This window comes from Rhinolophus sinicus, linkage group LG15, assembly GCF_036562045.2.
Source record: "Rhinolophus sinicus isolate RSC01 linkage group LG15, ASM3656204v1, whole genome shotgun sequence".
Lineage (NCBI taxonomy): Eukaryota > Metazoa > Chordata > Mammalia > Chiroptera > Rhinolophidae > Rhinolophus > Rhinolophus sinicus.
The window spans coordinates 17,898,932-17,922,514 of record NC_133764.1 but is presented as its reverse complement, the minus strand read 5'-3'; the positions used below and the strand labels follow the sequence as shown (position 1 = coordinate 17,922,514).

General features: G+C 52.0%; 1 protein-coding gene across 1 annotated transcript; it reads left to right on the top strand.

Moving 5' to 3' along the window:
• Positions 1 to 4,404: 4,404 nt before the first annotated feature.
• Positions 4,405 to 23,029, top strand: SLC13A2 (solute carrier family 13 member 2). The gene is made up of 12 exons (XM_019731376.2): positions 4,405 to 4,572; positions 14,835 to 14,963; positions 15,760 to 15,896; positions 16,006 to 16,205; positions 16,726 to 16,906; positions 17,008 to 17,130; positions 18,853 to 19,068; positions 19,290 to 19,378; positions 19,639 to 19,760; positions 20,877 to 21,038; positions 21,663 to 21,800; positions 22,306 to 23,029. The coding sequence occupies exons 1-12, from the start codon at positions 4,471 to 4,473 to the stop codon at positions 22,474 to 22,476; spliced, it is 1,770 nt and encodes a 589-aa protein (XP_019586935.2). The 5' UTR covers positions 4,405 to 4,470; the 3' UTR covers positions 22,477 to 23,029.
• Positions 23,030 to 23,583: the final 554 nt, after the last annotated feature.

The following is a 23,583-nucleotide window of genomic DNA, read 5'->3' as shown; positions in this document are numbered from 1 at the left end:
TCGCCATTAAACAAAAAGAAGTTGGGCGTGGAGACTTGCAAGAGGGGATGGCTTGCTGCTTGGTAGTGGTGGGAGGAGGTTCTTGGGCTGTATCTAAATGAGCCTCAAGTCCCTTTTAGCTTCAGAGCATCCCTGGACCCCTGTGCAGCCCCCAGCAGCCAGAGCAGGTGGGCAGGGCCAGCTCTGGAAGAGTTACTCCCTATCTCCCCTTCACAATCTTGATGGTGGTGAAAACCTATTCACTTCTTTGCTTTGTTGCATGACCGATGGCCCCTGTCTGTCCTATCTGAAGATCTAGGGACCAGCTCCAGAACATGCTGGAAGGAGGACTTGACTCTCTGGCATGAACCTTATAAATTATCACCTGGCCATCCCATCCACCCATCCATCCACCCATCCATCCATTCTTTCAACACATATTTGTTGGGAATCAGCTCAAGAGATGTATATGGACGATCATACAGACAGACCCTATCCCCCATGGAATTTATAGTCTGGTGAGGGATACAGGCATGTTATCAGAAGAACAAAATGAAATGTGATATGTGCTGTGATAGGGGTCATCTAGGGCACGTAGCAGGGGACCTGATTTAGTCTGTGATGAGAGTTCATGAAGGAAGTTCAGTCTTAGGCTGAGACTTGAAAGGTAAATGAGACTTACAAGTGGGGAGAGGGAGGCAGGGAGAATATGGGAAGGAGGATTGAGACCCTGGGTACCTCCTGGAGATTTCAGACACTGCTGGGCCAGATGAGGCTCTTAAAACAGCTGAGCTAAGGAAGGAATGGTTAGAGCTGAGGCAAAAGAGGAAGGCAAGGACAAGATCTTGTAGGGCCGTTTAAACACCTTTTGAGCACCTTGCAAGTTGCTGAGGTGGGTAGGAACATGTATAAGACAAAATGAGCGGACCCAGTTGGAGAGGCAGTGGAAGACGAGGGGAGCAGTCAGCAACCCTGGAGTCAGATTCTGGGTCCAGCTGTGAGCAAGATGCCCACCCTCCTTCTCCACGTGGGACCCCCCTCCACCTCTTCCAACTGTCTCAGGGCAAGCTACCACAAAGAGGGACACTTCCGGTGCAAGGGAATGCATCACCTTTTGCCTTTCATTGTGGGGTGGGGGCAGGGTGTCCTTGAAAACAGCCCCAGTGCACTCCCTCACCCTGCCACCTGTGGTACACTCTGTGCATGAGACCATCCCTGCACTCTTCTTCAATCAGGATTTGGTGCCCATCCCTGTGCCCTGTCTTCTGTGCTCTAGGCCGGGCAGTCTTAGGTCTTAGAAATCATTCCTGGTGCTCCCTGCCATGTCAAGCCATCCTCATCTTTCCAGGACCACTTGAGTTGTGACCCTGGAGGCCCCAGGCCCAACCTGCTCAACACGAATTGCCTTGGAAACCTCTGTCTAAATGCCTGTCCCACACACCCAGGTCTGAACTTCCTAAAAGCCACCTTTGGGCCCTAACCCCGGCTCTATCTCCAGCTTATCTGCCACCTGCTTCTGAGGATAACCGAGTTCTTGTAAGCAGGAGACCATATCCTTTCCCCCTAGAACTTTCTCAACTGTTCTCAGGTGGCCCTCTCCAGAAGGGTCAATGGTCAAAAGCAAGGTGGGCATTTTCTGGTTGTGACTCCTGGTAGTGCAGAGATCAAGAAAGACTGAAAAAGGACAGCCTCAGCACCTGCCAGGAGTTGCTCTCAATTCAATAGGAACCATGAAAAAAAAGAAAAAAAACACAGTTATTTGCAGGGTTAATCAAAAGAAAGGCGGTGGGGCAAACTGGAGAACTGAACAAGAACTGGCAGAGTGGGGCCCTGGCTGTGACTGCCCGGCTGTGATGCACTGGACTTCCCTCTGGCCTCAGGACACTGCCTCTGATGGCAATTAATCATTGATGGAGCCTGGCTGCGGGGGATGCAACAGCCTCCCAATATTGGTCCTCAGAAGAGGGTCTACAAGGGTCCCAAAAGTCCCTGAGTTTGAAAGGGAGGTGTAGAGGCAAAGCCAGGGTGGAGGTATCTTCGTAAAACAGTAGCCATCTAATTTGGAAACACCGAATTTTGTCCTAGTGCCATCACAGTGGCCCAGGGCATGGAGGGCCTAGGCAATGAGCATGGACAGTCTTGGATATGAATCTGAGTTTTCTCTCAGTTACTCACAAGCTGTGTGACTCTGGGCAAGTAACTGTGTTGCTCTGAGCCTACATCACAAGGTTAGTGTAGAGAGTTGGGCAAACTGGGATGCAGATTACACATACAGTGGATGTTGTTCCTCTGAGGGAGGCCCAGCTCTCCAAGGTGAGGCCTCCTCCAAGGTGAGACACAATTGGGGCATTGTCTTGGGTATCTGAAACCCTGGGGTTCCTGACCCTTCCTCACCTTGCCCTGAGCAGGTGGCAGGTTGACTGCCTGAGCGTGGACAGGCCAGAGCCTGAATGGGGTCGTGGGCCTGGTCATCTGTCTTGTCTTACGATAGCTTCCCACCCAGCCTGGCTCCAGGAGTCCTGCCACATGGATCCATCCATAGCTCTCTGCCCACCCTGCACTGGCTCCTGGAGTATCTGGGCATAACAGTCACAGTCATGCTGTTGTCCACCCTGGAAATGTGGTTATGAGCTGTCAATCCTGCCCCTCACGAACCACACAGAACCTTCTGTCCTCTAAATATCAGCTCATTTCCACAGCTTTTCTCCAGGCTGTGTTTACTTTCTGAAACATTCTCCCTAGTACTCTGTCTTCTCCTGGCACATACAGGTCATCCCACTCTGATAATCAACAGAAATATAGATTGAGCTTCTACTATGTGCAGTATGGGGTAGAGACGGGAGGTACCAAGAGACAGAGGCTCTGGCTAGATAGACAACCGGCAATTCCTTCCAACCCACAACCTGCCCTTCTAACACCCCCCCCCTCCAGGCTTTAGCTCACTCTCCCCCCTGCTTGTGACCCTTCCTCCCTCACCATGTGACCAAATTAGACTCAACTTTTGAGTCTTAACTAAATCACCACTTTCTACAGGAGCCCTTGCTCGGTATTACTAGACTCTCCTTTCACCTAGAACTCCCGCACTGGTTTGGATCTCATCAAGCATTCATAAAGTGTGGAGTCAATGACAGATTGCACATACGACGGTGGTCCCATACTTTATAATGGAACTGAAAAATTCCTGTCACCTGGTGACATCAGAGCCATCATAATGTCCTAGTACAAGGCATTACAATTGCCTACAGTATTCAGTGCAGTGATGAGATGCACAGGCTTAGGAGCAATAGTCTGTACCATATATTATAGGTGTGTAGGAGGCCGTAGCAGCTAGGTTTGTATAAGTACACTCTATGATGTCTGCACAACGACAAAGTCGCCTAACAATGCATTCTCCAAATGTATCCCCGATGGTAAACAACGCAGGACTGTGTCCTAGAGCCTCAGTTTCCCCACCTGTAAAATGGAATAGTAACATCTAATGCATGGTGTGGTTGTACTGAGTAAATAGTACACCTTTGTGCTAACCAGCTTGTACTAAATACTGAACAAATGTTAACTGTCACCAGCAGTATTTTAATCTCTGCATCTTTAGCCCTGAGCATGGGTCTGAATATATCATCAGTGCCAAATACTTGCTTGCTGGATGGATGGATGAATACATGGAGAGATCGTTTCCAGTATACGAGACAATCTTTGCTGATCTTCCAACGCAGTTTAGGAAGAACCTGAAAAATAAACCCAATGAACCTTTGTTACATATCTACCACACATCAAGGCTTAACATACCATAGGTTGTTTAATTTGAGCCTCATGACGGGGAAACTATTCCAGCAGAACGAGGAAGTGGCTATTCTGAGAGGTTCAGTCAGTGGATCAGCGTCACAAAGTGAATAAGCGACAATCCGGACTGGTGGCTTTGCAGTTTCCTAGACGCCTGGAAAGAAGACGAGAGCTTGCTCCAGGGCTTGGCTGCCTAGTCTTCATCTGAAAACTCCTAGAGGGCAGGGTCTCTCTGGATGCAGGGCTGCCCCACCCAGGGCCCTGTATAAACAGCTCCCAGAGAACCTGGCTTTGGGGAATGAAAGGCGGGAGGGGAGGCTGGGCTGGGGAGGGGACTTGGGGTCTTGCCCTGTGGAGTTAGGCTGTGAGGCTTCCTGGGCACCCTGCCTTCAGCTTCTCCAGCCGCAGCCCTTAGCAGCCTCCGTGCACAAAAGGAGTTAATTCTGGGCTTAACTTCTTGGAAGAACCTGAAGCTTTTACTCCTTAATCTCACCTTCCTCTTTCCTTGCAAAGTGTTCCTGATCTTTATACTTCCTGCAGGTCCCTCCCCCTTACTCTCACCCCCTGACTCCCAAAACACTGATTGCCAGGGCGGGTCAATGGTTAACACTCCTCGGGCTTTATATAAGCCCGCCCCGCCACCTACCTGCTTCAGTCGGTCCTTCAGTTCCTTGGATCCCAGAGACAGTGACTCCAGCCATCTTCCACACCATGGCCAGCTGCTGGCAGGGCCTGTGGGCTTATCGCACCTACCTGCTGGTGTTCTTCCTGCCCATTTTCCTGCTGCCTCTGCCCCTTCTTGTCCCCACTAAGGTAAGGACTTGGGGTTCTGCGTACAGAGAAGTTCCACAGGGGCAGGGGAGGGACCATTTGGTCCCGGGTTGGGGAATCCTTAGGACCTGCATAATTTACTCTTCTCTCCTCGCCTGGAAGTGAGGCCATAATCTCCCGGTCCTCCTGAGGGTTAAGAGGTCAAAGGAAGCTTTTGTTTGGTACCCAGCTATAGGGGCCCAATAAGAATTGCTTAGGTGCACTTGACATCTACTGCCTTGGGAGTCAGGAAGCCAGTTCCATAAAAGAGGTGCAGGTGGAAGCAGATGAGGTTATCTGCCTATTATGTGCCCACCTGCCACAGACTGGGCTCAGTGGGGCATGAGCAGGGTTAGCTGCTAGAGAGGGCTGGAAGGTGAGTGGGATAAAGCTGGCCTCGGGTAGTTGGTGCCTGTAAGGGTATAAACTGAAAGAGATTGCTCACTGTGATCCCAAGGGCTAAGTCTGCTGAGAAGGAGGGGTGGGACCTGGACAGGGGACCCTGCCAGTGGGCACCACAGACACTCAGGGTGGATGGGGAGGGGCAACTGCTTCCTGCCCCTGCCCTAACCCCAGCAGCAGGAGTCATAACTTCAATTCCCATTATTGGAGCCCCCACCGCATACCCTGTACCGTGTACCCAGGAACTCTTTCCCCCATCTTATGAGTCAGGTCTGACAGTCCCATTTTACAGACTGGGAAAATGAGGTTAAGCCACTTACCCCAAATCCCAGGGCAGAGCTCAGATATTATACACTTTGGGGGCCTTCTTGTAAATAAAAGAACACAAAGTTATGAACCTAAAAGTAGCACAGGGCTTGGGGAAGTGTTGGTCCAGGAGGACAGCCTGGAACCTCAAGTTTCACAGTAAATCTCACTCTGGCAGGTCACATATTTAGAAAGTGGCAGAGCTGGGTGTGTGGTCTTGTTCCAAAGCCTGTGTTGTCTTCTCTCCACCACACTGCCTCCTGAAGGCTGACACAGAACTGTAGCCCTGGCACTACCCCACAGTCTCAGAACTGCCCATCGAGGCATTTTCTTCTTTTTGTCACAGATAGGGAACTTGAGACAGGCTTTTTGTTCATAGTGTCCCAAAAGGGTGAGGGACTGGGGATATGGTAGCACAGCCCCTGGGGCCCTGACACCTGCTAAGTGACAAGGCCTGGCTGACCTTTGAGATGATCCTGGTCTCAGGCCAAAGCCAGTGGCATCTCTGTACTGGGAACCCATCTGATGGGTTTTCAGACAGGCTGAGCCAAGTGTGTTAACCCTGGGAGGGAGGGCAGACAAGAACTGTGATTCTCATTTTAGCCCCCAGGAAAGCACAGCCCAGACAGATTCAGTAACTTGGCCAAGGTCACACAGGAAAGCCTGGGTCAATATTAGAAGCCAGGCCTCCTGGTGGGACTGCAACGTGTCAGGAGCCTCTGTCTTCCTGGGCTGTACCCAGCCCTGCTACTTGCCTCTGCCCACAGACACTGCCTCTTCCCTGTCCTCAGATGAACTGTCCCCAGTCTATCTATGGAAGCCAGCCCCTCCACTGGGGCGCTGGATACCAGCCCCTCTCAAGGACGTTGTGCGTGTAATCGCCCTCTCTTGCCTCTATGAAGTTCACTTTCCGCCTCCCATCAGCAGACAAACACGCTATAATCTTCCCCGTCCTAAAAAACAAACCAACCCTCCTTTGATCCCACATCCCTTCCATATATGCGTCCTTTCTCTGCTCTCTCTCTCACACAAGAAGCCTCAAAGACTATCTACACTGCACATGTCTCTCCTCAGACAGCTTCAGTCTCCAAGACTCTACCTACCCAAAGGGCTTTCGTCAAGTCCCTGGTCCATGTTCACCTTCGTCAACCCTCAGCAGCATTTGTCACAGCTGATCACTCCATCTTGGCAATGCTATCTTCTTTTGACTTTGGTGACACCTTCTCCTGGTTTTCCTCCCCCCTCAGCCACTTTTCCTGGCTCCTCCTCCATTCACTCACTCTCCCCCAGGTGATCTTTTTCTGCCTCCTGCCTTAAAAAGCATCTGTAAGCTAAGGATTCCCTAGTCTGTAACCCCAGCCCTAACCGATAAATTTGTATTGTGCAACTAACACTCGACACTTCCACCTGAATATTTTCTTTTAAGCAGCATATACCTTTGCATGTCCAAAACATAACCCTCATTGCCCATCTTTTCCAGTTGGCTTTTCCTGCAATCTTATTCATCAATATGTGATTCAACCATCTACCTTGGGGGCATTCCTGGTCCTATCTTTCCATCATTTCTACGTGCAACAGCAGGTCCTGTTGACTTGATATCCCAAAAATATTCTGAATGCAATCACTTTCCACTGCCTCCACTCTCCTCCAGGCCACCATCAGTTCTCACCTGTCCGTATCCGTCCCCAGACCATTCTTCATCCGTCTACCTGGTCTTTTCAAAATGTAAGATTATGTTACTACCCTGCTTAAAACCCCACAGAGGCTTCCCATCAAACTTAAAATCTAGACTTCCTAGGGCAGCCACAAGTCCCTGGGGTTCCACCCCTGCAGCTCCTTCTGGTCCCATGTCCCTGTTTTACTTCCTGTCCACTCTGCCCCAGTCCCACCAGCTTTCTCTCTGCTCCTCAAATTACTCATCTCCCTGCCTGGAATGTTCCTCTCCCAGATTCCTTAGGTTTCAGCTTAAATCCCCCTTCTCAGAAAAGCGTTCTCTGACCACCCCCTATTTAGAGGGTTTCCACTATCTGAAATGATGTATTTGTTTATTTTCTATTTATTATCTTACTCCCTATACTAGAATGTAAGCTCCATGAGGACAGAGACGTGGTCTTTTCCCACGCAGAAGCCCCAGTGCCTAGCACAGAGTAGGTGCTCAACAAATACCTGTCAAATGAATGAATAAATGAATGAATGAATGCATGTGGGCACAGAGCATCCCATCCTGATTTCCTGATGAGCCTCTGCTCTCTGTGTCCAGTCCCTGAGCTTACCTCCCTGCCCCTGGCCCCTGATGTGGGAAGGAGGAGTCCCAGACCAGGCTCAGACCTGTGTCCATATAATAATAGTTGACATTTATTGATTTTTTTTAATGTGCTAGTCACCGTGCCAAGCACTTCAAAGTACGATCTCATTGATTTCTCGCAATAACTTTGAGTTACTGTGAGTGTACTACTATTACCTCCATTTTACAGACATGTAAATTCAGGCCCAGAGTGGTAGTCATTTGCCTAAAGTCCCAAGTAGGAAACGGCAAAGTCTGGACTAGAACCTGGTCTTGGGATCTCTGCCTAAGGCTGTCCAAGGATGCAAAGTGGCAGCCCTGTTGTGCATCATGTCTTGAGCCATCTACCCTCACGCCCATCCAGCTGGCAGCCAATCCTTCCGCTGTTGTTCAGTCTGGGATGTCTGTTGTGCTCTCGCACTGTGCTGGGACTTACCGAAAAGGAATACAGACGCTTTGTCTTCGAGTTGCTCTCAGCATAGAGGAACATGTATTTGCACAGAGGTATAGCCAGACGGCTGCACGAGCTCAGAAGAGAGAAAACTCTTCCAATGGAGTCAAGAGAACATTCGAAGCAAGTGGCATTTGAGTTGGGCCTTGAAGGCTGAGTGAGATTCTAGTAGTCAGAGGCATGTGTAGAGGGCAGGCCAGGGGAAGGGACTGCATAAGCAAAGGTGTAGGGGCTGGAAATAGTAGGGTGTGTTTGAGGAATAGCTACAGAATCCTTGAAACGCTCATCATTCTCTTGTGGGGACCATGGGGACCGTGGGGCCTGAGGCTTCTCACGACTTCCCCAACCCTGCAACTAACCAGTGAAGATGCACCATCAGTGTGCCAGAAACCTTACAGCTGCTCTTCCTTCCCTTCCTTCCTTCCTTCCTTCCTTCCTTCCTTCCTTCCTTCCTTCCTTCCTTCCTTCCTTCCCTTCTTAAGGAACACGTACTGTGTGACAGGCACTGTTTAGGTGCAGGGGGTAGCGTTGGTGGAGAGACACACAAAAAGCATATACTGTCCATGCTGTGAAAACTATGTAGCCGCCGTGACTGGCTTAGGGAGGGGCTGCTCTAGTTGGGGTGGTCAGAGAAGGATGCCTGAGTGGTGATATTTACCCTAGGACCTGAATGGCAAGTGAGAGCCAGTCAAGCACAGCTCTGGGCAAAGAGCCGTCCAGGCAGAGCTCACAGTGCAAAGGCCCAAGGCCAGGGCTGAGCTTGGCAAGGTGGAGGGATAAATACGGCCAGGGTGACCTGGGGACCTAAATGAGAAGATCACTTAAGCTTAGTTTAGAGAGGCAGGGAGAGTTCAGCCTTTGTCAGCCCTACAAGGCTAGGGGAAGGAATGAGAATTTTGTGCTGGGGGCTCTGAGGGTAAAGATTTGCACAGGGGTCAAACAGCTAGTAAGTTAGAACCAAAACTGCAAATGCCTCCCAGGACCCAAGCGGATGATCCATAAAAACAGTTTCCTGGGCCCAATGTCTGCCAGGACAGAGCTTAGCTGAAATCCCTATTATATTTACAGTAAGAACAGACGATAGAATTTCTTAATCTGAATCACCTGCACTCCTAGAACAGGAGAACAGTATGAGTGGGCGTGCACTTCAAAATCTGTGTAACTGAAATACCTGCAAGCTGTTCCTGAACCCCAGACGCACCCAGGACTCAGATGATTTACTGTGGGCATGAAGACTGGACAAGGAATTTGGACCTCAGTTCTGGGCCTGCCTCTATCTTTTGAGACTTCCTGGCTCTTGGTAGGGAAGGCAGAGTCCATGGAGTAAAACAGGTTTTGGAGCCAAACAGATGTGGGTCGAAATCCACTCTGTAGCACGGACAGCCGTGTGACCTTATCAAATCTCTCACCCTTAAGGGGCTGCTGTGCAGAAACAGTGACTCCCTCTGCCCCTGGTTTCCCGTCTGAATTCCTGGCTCCTGGAAAATACAAGTCGCCTCAGGCACTGTGGAGGTGACTGATTTCTTTTCCATAGATGACTTCTTCTGTTCAAGTGGGCTATTGTCCTGCCAGGGCCTCAATGCTTCCACCTAGGAAAGGTGTGTCTGGCCACCCCCACCAGAGTGGGGAGGTGTGGTCCCTAAGTGTTACCCTGAGCAGCACTGGCGCAATGTGGAGACAGATCTTCTCGTTTCTGGGATATCTGGGTGTAGGATTAGAAGAAGGAGCCAGCCTCTAGCGCCAGGGGCATCCCTGGAGTAGAGAGAGAAGTTTCCTTAACTGGGAGGTTAGGAGTCTTCCCCCTCCTTTTGTTTTCTCTGAAACCCATTGTTTCCCTTTGGCTCTTAGAGTGGAAGATGATGCAACAAACTCATAAACGTTAAGGGGCAGAAATGAACAGGATAATAACCCAAATGGGATCAGGCAAAGAATAGGAAGGGAGTCAGGCATCATGGCTTGCTTTGCTCAGTCTCAAAGGCAGGCAGGGGCTTGGGACACTTTACAGTGGAAAAAGGGAAGGCTTCAGGTGTTCCCTAATTGGAGGCTGTTGGCAGCGGGGAGCTGGAGGGTGCTAACTGGAAGCAGAGTATCCTGTGTGATTGGTTAGGGGAGCATATTTGGCTTTCGCTCGTTGGTCCTGAGTTGGAAGTGGGGTTAGAGAGTGGGGGCAGAGGGCAAAAATGAGGGAAGCTGGCAGTCATGGAGCCAATCCAATCCTGACTGTTTGGAGCCAACTGCTATAGAGGTGGCTGTTTGGCTGCCTGGGCTGGTTGCTGCAGAGGTTGTAGGACATATTTTTATATATGGACTGGTCGCTGTCCCCTTTGTGTATTCAATCTCTCAAAGGTATTTGGCACAGGCCTATTATTCCTGGAAAGGATGTCACACACCCCCAGCCTACTCTGCACCACCTTCCCCAAGTCCCTTTAGCCTGGGCTTCTCTCCTTGTGGTCACTGCCATGTACCTAGACACCCAGGACAGACCCTGGGAGTTTTCTTTCTCTCGTTCCTCCTGCCCAACTCAACAGCCACCACCCAAACCATCTGTCTTCCATCTTCTAACATGTCTGGAGTCCATCTCTTTCTCCGTCTGCACTGCCACGCCATGCTTTGAGTCCCCATCACCTCCCCATCGGACACCCAGCACTTCCTCCGGTGGCCTCCCAGCCTCACTCCTGTGCCTCCCGGTCCATGTGCCATGCCTTGGCAGGTGTAAGCTCCTTATTTGCATCTTGACATGATTTATTTGTTTAATTGGATGACACAGGCATATCATACAAAATTCAAAACACAAAAGAATGAAATGGGGAAGTGCCCCTCCCAGCTCCCAGACTCTGCCACCTCCTGAGGGCAGTGTCACAGTGTGTCCTCTACAGCAGGGACTCCTCACGCTTAGGGATCTGTGGGGAGCATTCAGGAGGTCTGTGGACTTGGATGGAAAAAAATTACATTTTAGTATCAATAACGTCTGAAGAAAACTTAGCGTTTCCCTCTGTTATGAGAGTAGACAACAAATCTCAATAGTATTAATTAAACCTTTCACTTAACCGCCAGTAGAAATCACAAATGTTTTCACATTGCAGTAAGAGCTGTTGGCAGTACTTGAAATAGTGTTTATGTTCATGCTGACTTTTAAATTACGTAGCTGTTAGCCAGTGAAGGTCTTATTAGTTAAGAAAGAATCACATACGGTATATCACTATCTTACCCAATATTTTAATAACTGTATTTCAATATAATTGGTTCCCGTTGTAATCCTATGTATTTTATCTAATACATTTAAAAATATTATTCTAAGAAGGCTCTTTCCAAGCATTATACCGCTCCAAGAATGTATCTTGACCTTTTATGCCTCATTCTGTTCCCTCTGTGCTTACTCCCTCACCCCAACACCTTTTTCCCACCCACCACACTCCTATTCATCCCTCAATACCCATTCAGCATCTCCCTTCTCCTCTGGGATCACACTCTCTGGTCTCTCCTTTGCAATGGTGCTTGGCAGGCTGCCACCCAGGGCCTCATCTCACTCCTGAGACCTGGGAGTGCTCACAGCCAGCAGCATCCCTACTTGCCAGGACAGGGGAGCAGCAGGAGTGGCCCCTATGTGCCAGCCCATCCCTACCCCTGGGTTAACCTTCAATCACCAGGAGGAAAAAGTTATGACACCTATGAGACTGTGGGTATCTTTTCTGCTGCCAACAGCCACAGGCTGTTCTGTGCCCGTCCTGGGTAAAGGCCGTGATGCCTGCAGATCCCACACCTTGCCCACACCCAGGGTCCAGAGTCTGCCCTGAATTCCCTGGCACCTTCATTTTCGTTTGAACCTCTTGCCTTGACCCTGGTTCCCCAGCAACCCAAGAGCACATTTCTGTCCTAGTGCCAACCCTGCCATCTACTCCCTGCCATCTACAGTCCTTATAGCTTAGAGCTACTCTTTCATGTCCCTCATCCTTAGAATTACCCAGCACAGTGGATGTTTCTCTTATTCCCATTTGTGGATAAGGAAACCTTATAAAGAAGATAAATGTATATGCAGCTGGAAATGCTCAGTGTTGCTTTTTCTTTCTCTCTGCCTTAAGGCAGAGATTCTAACCCATTTCTGAGCCATGACTACCTTTGGCTGCCTGGTGAAGACTATGGCCCCTTCTCAGGATATTGCTTTGAAGTGCACAAGATAAAATATATAGGATTACAAAGGAAATCAATCATTTTGAAATATAGTTATAAAAATATGAAAAAATAAATTGCAGTTCAAATATAGAGGTGCTCCTTCATTAGCACATGAAATAAGATCAGTGTTGGTGTAATAACTGAGCAGGTGTCTAACAGCCGGAGCCACAATCAAATATCTGCCCAAATCACCAACAGTACCGTTAACAGTTGTTTGGTTTTATTGCCTATGTTCATAACCTCAGATGTTAGCAAAAAGGCAAAATAGTTTTCCCATCCAACTTTATGGATTTTTGGAATTCCACACCCCATGAACCAAGAAGCACAAGTGACACTCCAGCTGGACAGACTCCCCAGGAAAGTGGGTTGGGGACACAGGGCCAGAGCCACCAGGGCAGGGAAGGCTCCTGGATAGAACTGTGAAACTAGTTTTGGGTTTTGATCCAGAGACAGATAGACAGACAAACAGGGAGAGGGACACAGGGAAGTTGTAATGGGGTAGGGGAGCCATAGATTGAACACACTCAAGCTCATAGGGGCAGGTTCGACTAGTAACAGCTCCCTTTGGAGTGTGAAAATGGGGTCTCAGCAGTGAAGGAAGTGGCAGGCCTCATGGTAAATAGTTCTATTTGGACTCAGACACCCCACTAGTTACAGCAAACCTGAGGCTGAGGGACACCCCTCAAATGCAAGGGATCGAGCTCAGGGTAGAAGGTGAAAAGGCTGACCTCTCCAGTATTTGTGTGACTTCGAGGCATTTACTTAATGCATTTGCACCTTTGTTTCTTGTCTGTGAAATGGGAACAATAGTCATTACCTCATAGAGCAACTAAATGTGATTTAAAAACATCTGAAGCACAGCAGGGAGGGCCCCATGCCTGGCACAGGATAGCCCTTAGGATCTTCCTGCTGTCCTGATTAGCAGAGCTTTCTTCTTGAATCAGCAGACTGATGGCCCACCCCAGCCCCCAACTTGGGTGCAGAGGGACTGGCCTGCCCTTAGCCCCAGGGGAGGATGAGTAACTGGCCTTGCAATCTTCGCAGGTGAGAAAGTGGTTGAGGAAACGGCAGCATCAGCAGAATCAGCCAGCCTTCTGCTAGGGGAGGACTGGGGGTGGATCTCTGGTCCAGGGTCAAGGTGGCCCCAGCCCTGGGCCCATGAGTTCCTGTTGGGGTGAGGAGAGGTGATGGAGGTTTATTGGGAAGCATGTGAGCCTGGCATCAGACAGACTTGGTTCTCCAGCAGGGCTGTGCGGATGGTGAGCTGCACCACTCCAGGAGCGCCAATCACCGGGAGAAAGCTCTTGGAGTTATGCAATCCAGACACCTTGCCGGGTCCCAGGCTGCCTCTGCCACTCCCTAGTTCTGTGGCCTTGAGCAAGCCACTTACCTCTCAAGTTCTTCTCTAACGGGGGACCACCCCACCCACCTTAATGGCTGTTTGAGTTTCATAAAAGCACCCAGCTCCTAATAATTGCTCCATAAACAGCAGCTCCTTCTCCCCCCCAGGCCACCCCCAGGGGCCCACCCCAAGCTTCAAGGTACTAAGGGCATGAGGTACTAAGTGGTGAGCCCAGCTTGTAGCACGGGGAGAAAACAAAAAGGGCAGGGAGGGTGAGACAGGTAAGAGAGGAGGGGCTCCCTAGCCCCACTGTCCCAGCATGCCGCCCCTTCCTTTGGCAAACAAAGAATGGGCAAGTGCCCCTGAGGAGGCTGGGATGCGGGCACCCTCCTACCCTAGGCTTCCTTCTAGCTAATGATTCCTCCACCCTCCCTGCCACCCCTGCAGGGAGGCTCTGTTGATGAGGGCCAGCCTCTGATGTCAGGGGTTAACTGACTTTCGTTTCTACTCCAGGCCTGCGGTCAGGTCTCTATAGACTTGGGGGCCTCGTCAGGAAAAGGGGGTGTGCTCTGGTACCCAGACTTGCAAGACTATGCCTCATCATTTATCCCCTAATCCCATGCACAAAGCAGGGATAGGGGTATCTTTCACATACCCAACAAAATGCGAAGGGCGCCTCCTGGAGTTGTGCAATGCACTGATCACACCAGGATTGTTAGGAAGACCCTCCTCCATTCCCCAAATTTTCCAGGGATTCACTGATTCAGAAAAGATTTACTCTGAAGCCTGTTGGGTCCTGAGCTCCAGGAATCCAGATGCCACATAACTGACTTCTGTTCTCAAGGCGCAGAGGGAACAAACCCTAATTAAATCGTCATACAAATAATTACATTCTCACAGGCTCTCATAAAGCCAGGGGAGGCCAGGGTACCAGGCAGGGATCCACATTGCCCAGGCCCCACTCTGGCAGCCCCCATCTCATCTAGGGCGCCTCACCTGGGCCCCGTGCAGTCCCCTTGGGCAGGGTATGGTCTGATACCCAACTCCAGATTCTCCAGCCCCCCCCCAGTGTGGCTGGATTATAATGTCTGGGCTTTTCAAGGTCAAAGACAAGATGGTGAGTGTCTTGCTTTGTTTTTTATTTCCATTTTGGAGTGGGATTTTGGGCTCGGGAATCAAGGACTGGATTTCACAGGCTCTCCCCACTCTGATACGAAAGGCCTATTTTCTCTGGGGGCAGGAGGTGACATGACTCTGGGATATAGACCTTCCCCCTCCAACAGCTCTGCTGCTTCCCCTTCCACCCACAGGAAGCCTACTGCGCCTATGCCATCATTCTAATGGCACTCTTCTGGTGCACTGAAGCTCTGCCCCTGGCCGTCACCGCCCTCTTGCCCCTCATCCTGTTTCCCCTGATGGGCATAACAAAGGCCTCTGAGGTAAGCCTCCCCCGTCCACATGAGGAAGGGCTCCCAGGGATGGTGGGGTCTGCCCCAGGATGCTCGTGATCCAGGAAACCTCATCATGAGCAGGGCACACAGAAGAGGGTCCCTGCCTCTGCTTGGCAGGTCAGAGGTCACTGAGGGAGGAGTCAGAATACAAGGAGGGAGGACATTCTAGAAGTGCCGAGTGAGTGGCTGGCATCAAGAGTTAATTCAAAGTAAGAGTGATTCAGCTTAGGCCAGGGAGGTAGAAAGTCCTAGTGACAGGAAAAGGGGCCTTGAAAGTCAGCTAAAAAGCCTGTATTCTTCTAGTTCAGTTGCTCTTAAACTTGAGTGTCCTTAAACTGGAAGGGCTGGTGAAAACACCGATTGTTGGGCCCACCCCAGAGTTTCTGACTCAGTAGATGCGGGGCAGGGCCTAAGCATTTCATTTCTTGCAAGTTCCAGGTTGATGATGCTGCTGGCCCAGGGACCAGACTCTGATAAGCACTTCTCTCTAGTCTCTGAAAACAGCACTCAATTATCTATCTCCCAGTCTGTGGCTGTCAACATGACTGAAATCGGGCTAGTTTATCTCCCAAACTTTCCCGAAAGGAGAAAGAATTAGTTTGGCTGGAAGAGAAGAACCCAGTTAATATTAAATAGTGGGTAATCCAAAGACCAGTTCCATGTGGTTCCAAGAGCCCAGGGACCAACCTCTGTTTGTGTGAATGTCAGTGACTGCGCCAGGAAAGCCCAGGGGCACCGTAGGAGACCCCAGGGTCTTCCTGCTCTCGCTCTCCTTGCCCACCAGGTCTGCCTCCAGTACTTTAAGGACACCAACATCCTGTTCATTGGGGGGCTGCTGGTGGCCATTGCTGTCGAGCACTGGAATTTGCACAAACGCATTGCCCTCCGCGTGCTCCTTATCATTGGGGTGCGGCCTGCTCTGTGAGTTCCCACAAACCGGGACTGGAGAACCCGGGGGATGGTGGTATTCTGGGCATCCAGTCCCTGAAGGAATGCTGGAACGCCAGTGTGTCTGTCTGTCCACCCCTAGGCTGATGCTGGGCTTCATGTTGGTCACAGCCTTCCTGTCCATGTGGATCAGCAACACGGCCACCACGGCCATGATGGCCCCCATTGCACACGCTGTCCTTCATCAGCTGCAGAAGGCACCCAAGGGCAAGGACGCTGAGGAGGGCAACAGCAACCCCGCCTTTGAACTCCAGGAACCAGGTCCCCAGAAGACCAAACTTGGTGAGAAAGATGAGGTTGAACTTTGCCCCAACTCCTTGGCTCTTGGGGAGGGTCTATGGGGGCATCCACTCTGACAGGGAGAGACTAGGGAGGCAAGAAGTGCCATGACCAACTTGTCCTGGTTTTAAAACGAAGAGTCCCATGTGCTGGGGACCCCTGCCATCCTGGGCAAACCCAGATGCTGGGTCACTCTGGCAAGCAGAGAGCTGGAGTCTGGGTTGGCCAGGCTCCATTCTTCCTGTGTGGTTTGGATAATCCTCTGCCCTTCTCTGTGCCTCAATTTCCCTCTCTTAAGAGAGAGGTTGGGCGAGATGGTGTCTGAAGGTCAGTCCAACCTGAGACTCCCAAGAATGCTGGGTCCTTGCAGGCCTAGAGGCAGCCTCTGCCCCCTGGTGCCCCAGATCTGGGCTGCTCACCGACAAGATCCCCTGCCTGCACCCCAGAGGCCATGGAGCTCCCGTCGTGCTCCCCAGAGCTGACCCTGTGCCCACTTCCCACCTGAGCTCTCCCTTGTTCCCAGATAACGGGCAGGTCCACCCTGCCCCTCCTGGTCCTTTGGAGCCAACGGAACAGAAGAGCCAGGAGCAGCATCGCTTTTCCCAGGGCATGAGCCTGTGTGTGTGCTACGCAGCTAGCATCGGGGGCATCGCCACACTGACTGGTACCACACCTAACCTGGTACTGCAAGGCCAGATCAACGCGTGAGTGACTGAGGGGTAGGGAATCTGTACTCTCACTGGGGGTGATATGGGGCCTGGTGGTTGCCAGGCAATATCACGCAGTAGCCCACATCCCTCTTCAGGCTCTTCACCAAAAATGGCAATGTGGTGAACTTTGCCTCCTGGTTCAGCTTTGCCTTCCCCGCAATGGTCATCTTGCTGCTGCTTGCCTGGCTTTGGCTTCAGGCCCTCTTCCTGGGGTTCAAGTAAGTGCGCAATAGGTGAGAGAAACCCAGGTCCCTGCCCTTATCCCCTGAGAGCTTTCAGTTGGGCACCCAAGTAGCTATTGTGGAAAAGGATACAATCACCATCCCAGTGAGATGGCCTCCCCTCCCAAGACCCCTTGGTGCACTTGGGCCCCCATTTGAGGAAATTACCGGGCAGAGACTATTATTATCTGATTTATCAGACAAGCAAACTGAGGCTTGAGGAGTGGTACACAACTAGATTTGTCGGTGCTAGGACTGAAAACCAGGTCTGATGCCCAGCCCAGGTCCCATTCCGCAGTGCTCCACAGTCCTTTGGTACGTGCCTGAGGACAACGCACTGAGCGCATCAATTGCAAAAGCATCTGTTGTGCTCCTACTGGATGTCTGGCACCACACTAGGCACCGACCACTAGAAGACATTAGGCACAGTCCCTGTCCTTGCAGCCCATGACAGACAGAAACCCAGGTGCTGTGGGAGCACAGCCTAGGAAAGTAGGGGTTCCAGAGGCCCCTGGAAGAGAGGATGCCAGAACTGAATCTTGTAGAACTAGGAGTCAGCCAGGTAGAGAATGGGGTAAAGGCGTTTCAGGCAGCAGGAACACCTTGTACCAAGGCGCAGAGGCAAGAAAGTGTTAGGGGGAACACTTGTTCTGTGTGGTTGAAACATAAAGAACAAAAAGGAGTATCAGGAGATGAAGCTAGAGAAGTAGGCAGGGGAAGAATTCTGGAGGATTTGGGGTGTCATATAAAGAGTATGGACCTTGAGGCCGAGTAGTAAATAGGTTTTATTCTTACTAACAACCCTCAGTTACAGGTCATCACTAGAGTCCTGAGTTGAAAATCACTTGAGACCTTGCTAGGGCTCAGTAAGAACAGAGTCTGGGGTTGATTACTGATTCTGTCTGCTCTGAGGATAGGAGAAGAATGGTGGTATGAGTGGCACCATGGTATGAGTTATTTGCCCTTCCTGCCCAGGCAGTGGGGAGCCATTGAAAAAGTTTTAAGCATTGTTGCTGTACTTTGGAAAAATCTCTCTCGGGCAGGTGTGAGGAGGATGGATTGAGGTTGGGGTTTGGTACAAGGTAAGATGGGAGTCAAAAAGACCAGCACAGTGGCAGGCATCATGGGAAATTCAAAGACAGCTGAAGTGTAGTCTTTGCCCTTGAAGAACTCACTGTCTAGGAGGGGAGTTGAGATTTGCCCAAGAGAAAAGTCAAAGTCAAATGAGTTAAGCAAGCAGCATATGGAAGTGGGCTAAAGTCCTCTGTGCCTCTGAGGATGATGTGAGTGGTCTCAGGCTGGCAGAAGATGCCCAGAAGCCAGTAGGAGAGAGGGAGTGGAGACTTTCCTGAAAGGCTGTTGGAGGAGGGGAGCAGTGAGTCAGGGCCAGGACGAGGCATGGGGTCCCGGCCTCTAGACACTCCTCACTCTGGACAAGGGAGGGCTCAGCTCACAAGAACCCTTGGAGGGACAGGGGGTCATGGGGTAGATGGAGCAGGGCCAATCATGGGGAACCCTGGCCCCCCAGCCCCAACCTACTTCTGCCTCATGACACCCCCCACAGTGTCTTCTGCTCTTCTTTCAGAAACTTGGGTGGATCCAGGGCTTCAGTGTAGCGCGCTGAGATGGCCTCTGCACGCTCAGCCCTGACATCACAGCCCCTTGCTCCCCTGCCTGGTGCGAGGCCCTCATGAGCTGCCCCTGCCCCTCTACCTGCAGCTTCCGGAAGAACTTTGGCTTTGAGGGACGGGTACGGGAGCAAGAGAAGGCAGCCTTACAAGTCATCCAAACGGAACACAAGCTGCTGGGTCCTATGAGCTTTGCAGAAAAAGCTGTCACCATCCTCTTTGTCCTCCTGGTGCTGCTCTGGTTCACCCGGGAGCCGGGCTTTTTCCCTGGCTGGGCCAGCGCTTTTCCCTATGAGGATGGGGAAAGGTGAGCATTCAGGGAGGAGGGGAATACTTTGGGGATTCACCTGGCTAAAAGAGGAGGGAAGGAAGTAGGTAGGGCCCCCAGTGTACTGGGGGACAGGGAGGGATCAGTTGCCAGAAGAGGTTGGCACATCTGTGGGAGGGGCTCCTCTCCACCACCTCCTCCACCTTGCTTCCTTGAGCAGCCCTGAGCCACTAAGCCTTCCCTCTCTGCCCCACTCGTAGTGTGGTGTCTGACGGGACAGTGGCTATCTTCATCAGCATAATTATGTTCATCATGCCCTCCAACATCCCGGGGCTGACTCAGGACCCAGGTAAGCACATGGACTGGAGCAGGGAAGGGCTTCCACGCAACCTTCCCTTCCGGCCTGAAATGTACCTTTGACCACACTTGGCAGTAGTAGAAAAAGCCCTGAGAGATTAGGGTGACTTGCCAAGGACTCAGGGACAAAGTTGGGGTGTTGCAGAACTGGGGGTTCCCCTCTTGCATGCATTAAGCTCTGTAGGCCCCAAGTGGAAGGGAGGGAAGGCCTGTTGGCTCTTGGTGACATGTCTTCCTCTGCCTGGGGAGTAGAAAAGCCAGGGAGGCTGAAGGCCCCTCCTGCCCTCCTCAACTGGAAGACAGTGAACGAGAAAATGCCCTGGAATATTGTGTTCCTGCTGGGTGGTGGCTTTGCCCTAGCCCAGGGCAGTGAGGTGAGAGACCCCCGCCCCTTCCCCAACCTATTTGAGAGAAACCTTTGATAGAGAAAGAAGGGCCCTGCTTCTGTCCCACACAGGGGAGACCTGATCCTCACTTAGGAGCCCCCTGGTGGCAGAGCCTTTGCAGCCGCTGAGGAGAGGTTAGCGTGTCGTCTGAGGGAGGAGGAAGAAACACAAGCTGTAAGGTTCTTTCCTTAGTTGGGTTCTCAAAGCCAAAGGGAAAGCAGACTTCTCTGGTGAGCAGGGACTGTTGTCAGTGACCACGCACCCACCCTCCCCCCTTTCAGACAGAGAATGCAGTGTCTTTAGCACCTGCGAGTAGCTAGCCTTGGGTTGACCCAGTCAGCATGCTGCAGCCACCAGGTGGCGCCATGATCACATCCAGCCAGGCTCTGGGGACCAGGGCATCATCCCCAAAGCCTCTATCCAAGAGGGAAATCCCTAAACACTGGTCCTCAGTGTTCCAGCTAAACTCATTCACTGCACAGACAGGAGGCAGCTTCCCTGAATCAGGGATTGGTGCTGGGGACTCCTGGGTCTGAGGTTGATTCATCCATCAAGCATTCACCAATTATGCCAAGCGCTGTGCTGGGTGCTAGGTAGGCAGCATTGTGAAATAAAATCCCAGCTCCTAGGGCTCACAGTCTAGCATTACAGAAGTGGGCAGGGCAAGAACTCGGTGCTCTTCTGACCCTGTGGACTGTCCCCACCCTCCTGTCAGCCTCTTCCCAGCTTCTACCAGGGCCCTTCCCCACTCTCCCTCCTCTGGGACTTCTGTGCGACCTGCTGAACTGGAGGGGACAGGGAGAGGGCTAAGGCTAGCCAGGAACCTGAGAGACAGCTCCCTGAGAGAGGTCGGGAGACCAATAAATGGAGTCAAAGGTTTTACTCCCACCAAGCCCCAGGTTTCCCAAGAAGGTCCTTTGGCCCCCTCTTCTAGCTTCTCATCTGACCCTTCTCCTCACACCCAACTATTCTTCAAGAGCAGGAGAGGGGGCCCTTTGATTCTAGCTGGGTCTTCCCTCCCAAGGACCCTCCCAGAGCCTCAGCAGGGGACTCTGGGACCCCAGGCAGCCCCGCCTCTCACACACCACCCTTCTCTGCCCACAGGATTCGGGCCTGTCGAGTTGGCTGGGGGACAAGCTGACCCCACTAAAGTCTGTGTCGGCTCCCGCCATTGCCTTCATCCTCTGTCTCCTGGTTGCCACCTTCACTGAGTGCACCAGCAACGTGGCCACCACCACACTCTTCCTGCCCATCCTAGCCTCCATGGTGAGCTGGCTCTGCAGGCACAGCTCCTTCAGGCAGCCCTCCTGCCCACCCCCACCCAGGGGCCCTGCCTGTGGGTCAGAGTGACCTGTCTGCATCTTCACTCATTTCCGGGAGGGGACTTCCGAGCTTCCACCCTTTCATGGGCTTTCTAGCCACCTTGGGCCCCAAGGCCCTCTGGACCCTGACTCACCCCATTCCTGGTGATGTCACCCCTTCAGTATCCTGATGGACCTCACTGGTGGCCTCACCCACCTTCCAAGCCCAGCCCCTGTTCTGATCATTCCTGAGGTGATGGGGTAAAATTGCTCCCTGGAGCGTCCCCAGCCCCTTCCTCCCCAGGTGCGTTCCCGCAGTCTTTGATGACACCCTGAGCCCCTTTGAGATCCGTTTTATGGGCCCCTTCCCTCACCACACCCCACACAATCATCCCCTATGGAGCGGTCAAGGGGCCTGTCCCAGGTCACCGAGTGTCTTCTGGCAGAAGTGTTGGGTTCATGGCCAGAATGTGTGTTTCAAGGGTGGAGGGATTATCCCTCAGAGAGGGGAAGCACGAGAAGTGGGGCTACATCTTCCCCTCTGGGATGGGGACCGCCATCAGCTCCAACCCTCTGTCTCCCCCTTCAGGCCCAGGCCATCTGCCTCCACCCTCTTTACGTCATGCTCCCCTGCACTCTGTCCGCCTCCCTGGCCTTCATGCTGCCTGTGGCCACCCCGCCCAATGCCATCATCTTCTCTTTTGGAGGCCTCAAAGTGACTGATATGGTGAGTGGCAGGGGGCCTGAATGCCTCATCACTCCTTCTGTCTGTCTTTCCACCTTGGTTGACCACAAAGTAGCTTAAAGCCACTTAAATTCTCAGAGTTGAGAGTAGACCCTGTTTGGGGTGGGGGACAACAGAGAGATTGGGACATAACCCCCAGTTGGAGCATCCTTAGGTCCTGCCAGGGCTGGGTTATATGAGGAAGGGGGGTGAGGAATTTAGAGAAGTTTCCAAGGTGCCAGGCAGCCACGCCCAAGGACATGGACTCAGAGAGAACAAGGCCCAAGGCCCAGGGAGCCCATGAGGAGCTTCCCTTTCCCCTGTTAGCACTTGGAGAAAAGCAAGAGGCGAGGGCATTGCCTAATGCTGTGACTTAGGCCCAAGGGAGGCCTACTCACCAAGGGGGAGTTCTGCCAGTGAGAGAGCGCCTGAGAGCCTGTGAACACCGAGGGAGTGGGTGCCGGCCCTGCTGGGTACCTCTCGCTCACACTGGCTCTCCACACACCAGGCCCGGACGGGATTCCTGCTCAATATCATCGGTGTGCTTGTCATCATGCTGGCCATCAACAGCTGGGCCTACCCCATCTTCGACCTGTACACCTTCCCCTCCTGGGCCCACACCAACGCCACAACCCTCTGCTTGGGCGGCCAGGCAAACACCACCACGCCTAGCCCCTAGACCTGGGTTAATCTGGCCAAGACCAGGAAGACCCAACCTGTCCCTACTCCTCTGCGTCAGGAGGGGACACACAGGCTCCACGCCAAACAGGGAGAGAAAGGCACATGTGTAGATAGCCGCCTGTGTTTCTGTAAGAAAGGTGTATGCGTGCTCCGTCCTGTGTGTCTGAAGAAAATGTATATATATATATGTATGTATGTGTATGGGAGGATGGTGTGTCGTGTGAGCGTGTGTGAGAGGGGGATTTGTGTGCATGCACACGGTCCTGGGTGTGTGTGCTTCACGGTGCATGTGTGTGAGTTCACAGACAATAAAACATGCCCTCTCTGGCGCCCTACATCTTGGTATACCCAACTTGGTGGGTGACCAGACCCCTTTGCACACTATTTATTGAAACTCAGGGCTTGGGTGACCTGGGGAGGAGGGCCTACCAGCAGTTGCCATGGCAACAGCCTCTGGGACTGACCCAGCACACTGAGCTCTCCCCAACCTCTTGGGTTTGGAAGGAGGGTTTGAATACTAGCCACATTAAAATCTTCAGTAGAGTCTGGAATGGTTTTTTACAGTGCTTTACAGGGTTGGTCCACCACAGGGTTCAGGCCCCATGTTTGGGCGTGTGGTAGAATGGGACCTGGCCTCTGTCCTGTAGGGCAGTCCCCTTGGTACCCTTCTCACCCAAGGTAGAAGGTAATGGCCAGGAACCCCTGCCAAGACCAATCGGAGTGGGCGCAGCCACCCAGGAAAGCAGCACTGACATCACCCAACCTGGCTAATTGGGAGCTGCCAGTCCCTGCGTGTCTTTGGGAAAACCGGCCTCTCCGTTCCCAGAGCACTCCCTGGGTATTTACATAAAACTCTCTGCCCCTGCCAATTCCTCACCGACCCTTCCTCCAGCTGGAAAAACCAGTCCCACCAGACTAGGGGAGACAGGCTGACCCATGCTAAGTGCCCAGAAAGATGGACCCTTACCCAAAATGGCAGCCTGTAGCAAGAAGGATGCAGGTAAGACTCACAAGAACAGGTTCAAGACTGGTATGGCCTTCAGAGTCCAGGACCAGACAATACTCTGGATCATTCTGCCTCCCCACCTTACGTCCACCTCTCCTT

Coding starts and splice junctions, on each gene's coding strand:
- SLC13A2 (XM_019731376.2), top strand. CDS start 4,471: ATGGCCAGCTGCTGGCAGGGCCTGTGGGCTTATCGCACCTACCTGCTG. Junction 19,069..19,289: donor CCCTATGAGGATGGGGAAAG/GTGAGCATTCAG, acceptor CCCCACTCGTAG/TGTGGTGTCTGACGGGACAG. Junction 19,379..19,638: donor GGGGCTGACTCAGGACCCAG/GTAAGCACATGG, acceptor CCTGGGGAGTAG/AAAAGCCAGGGAGGCTGAAG.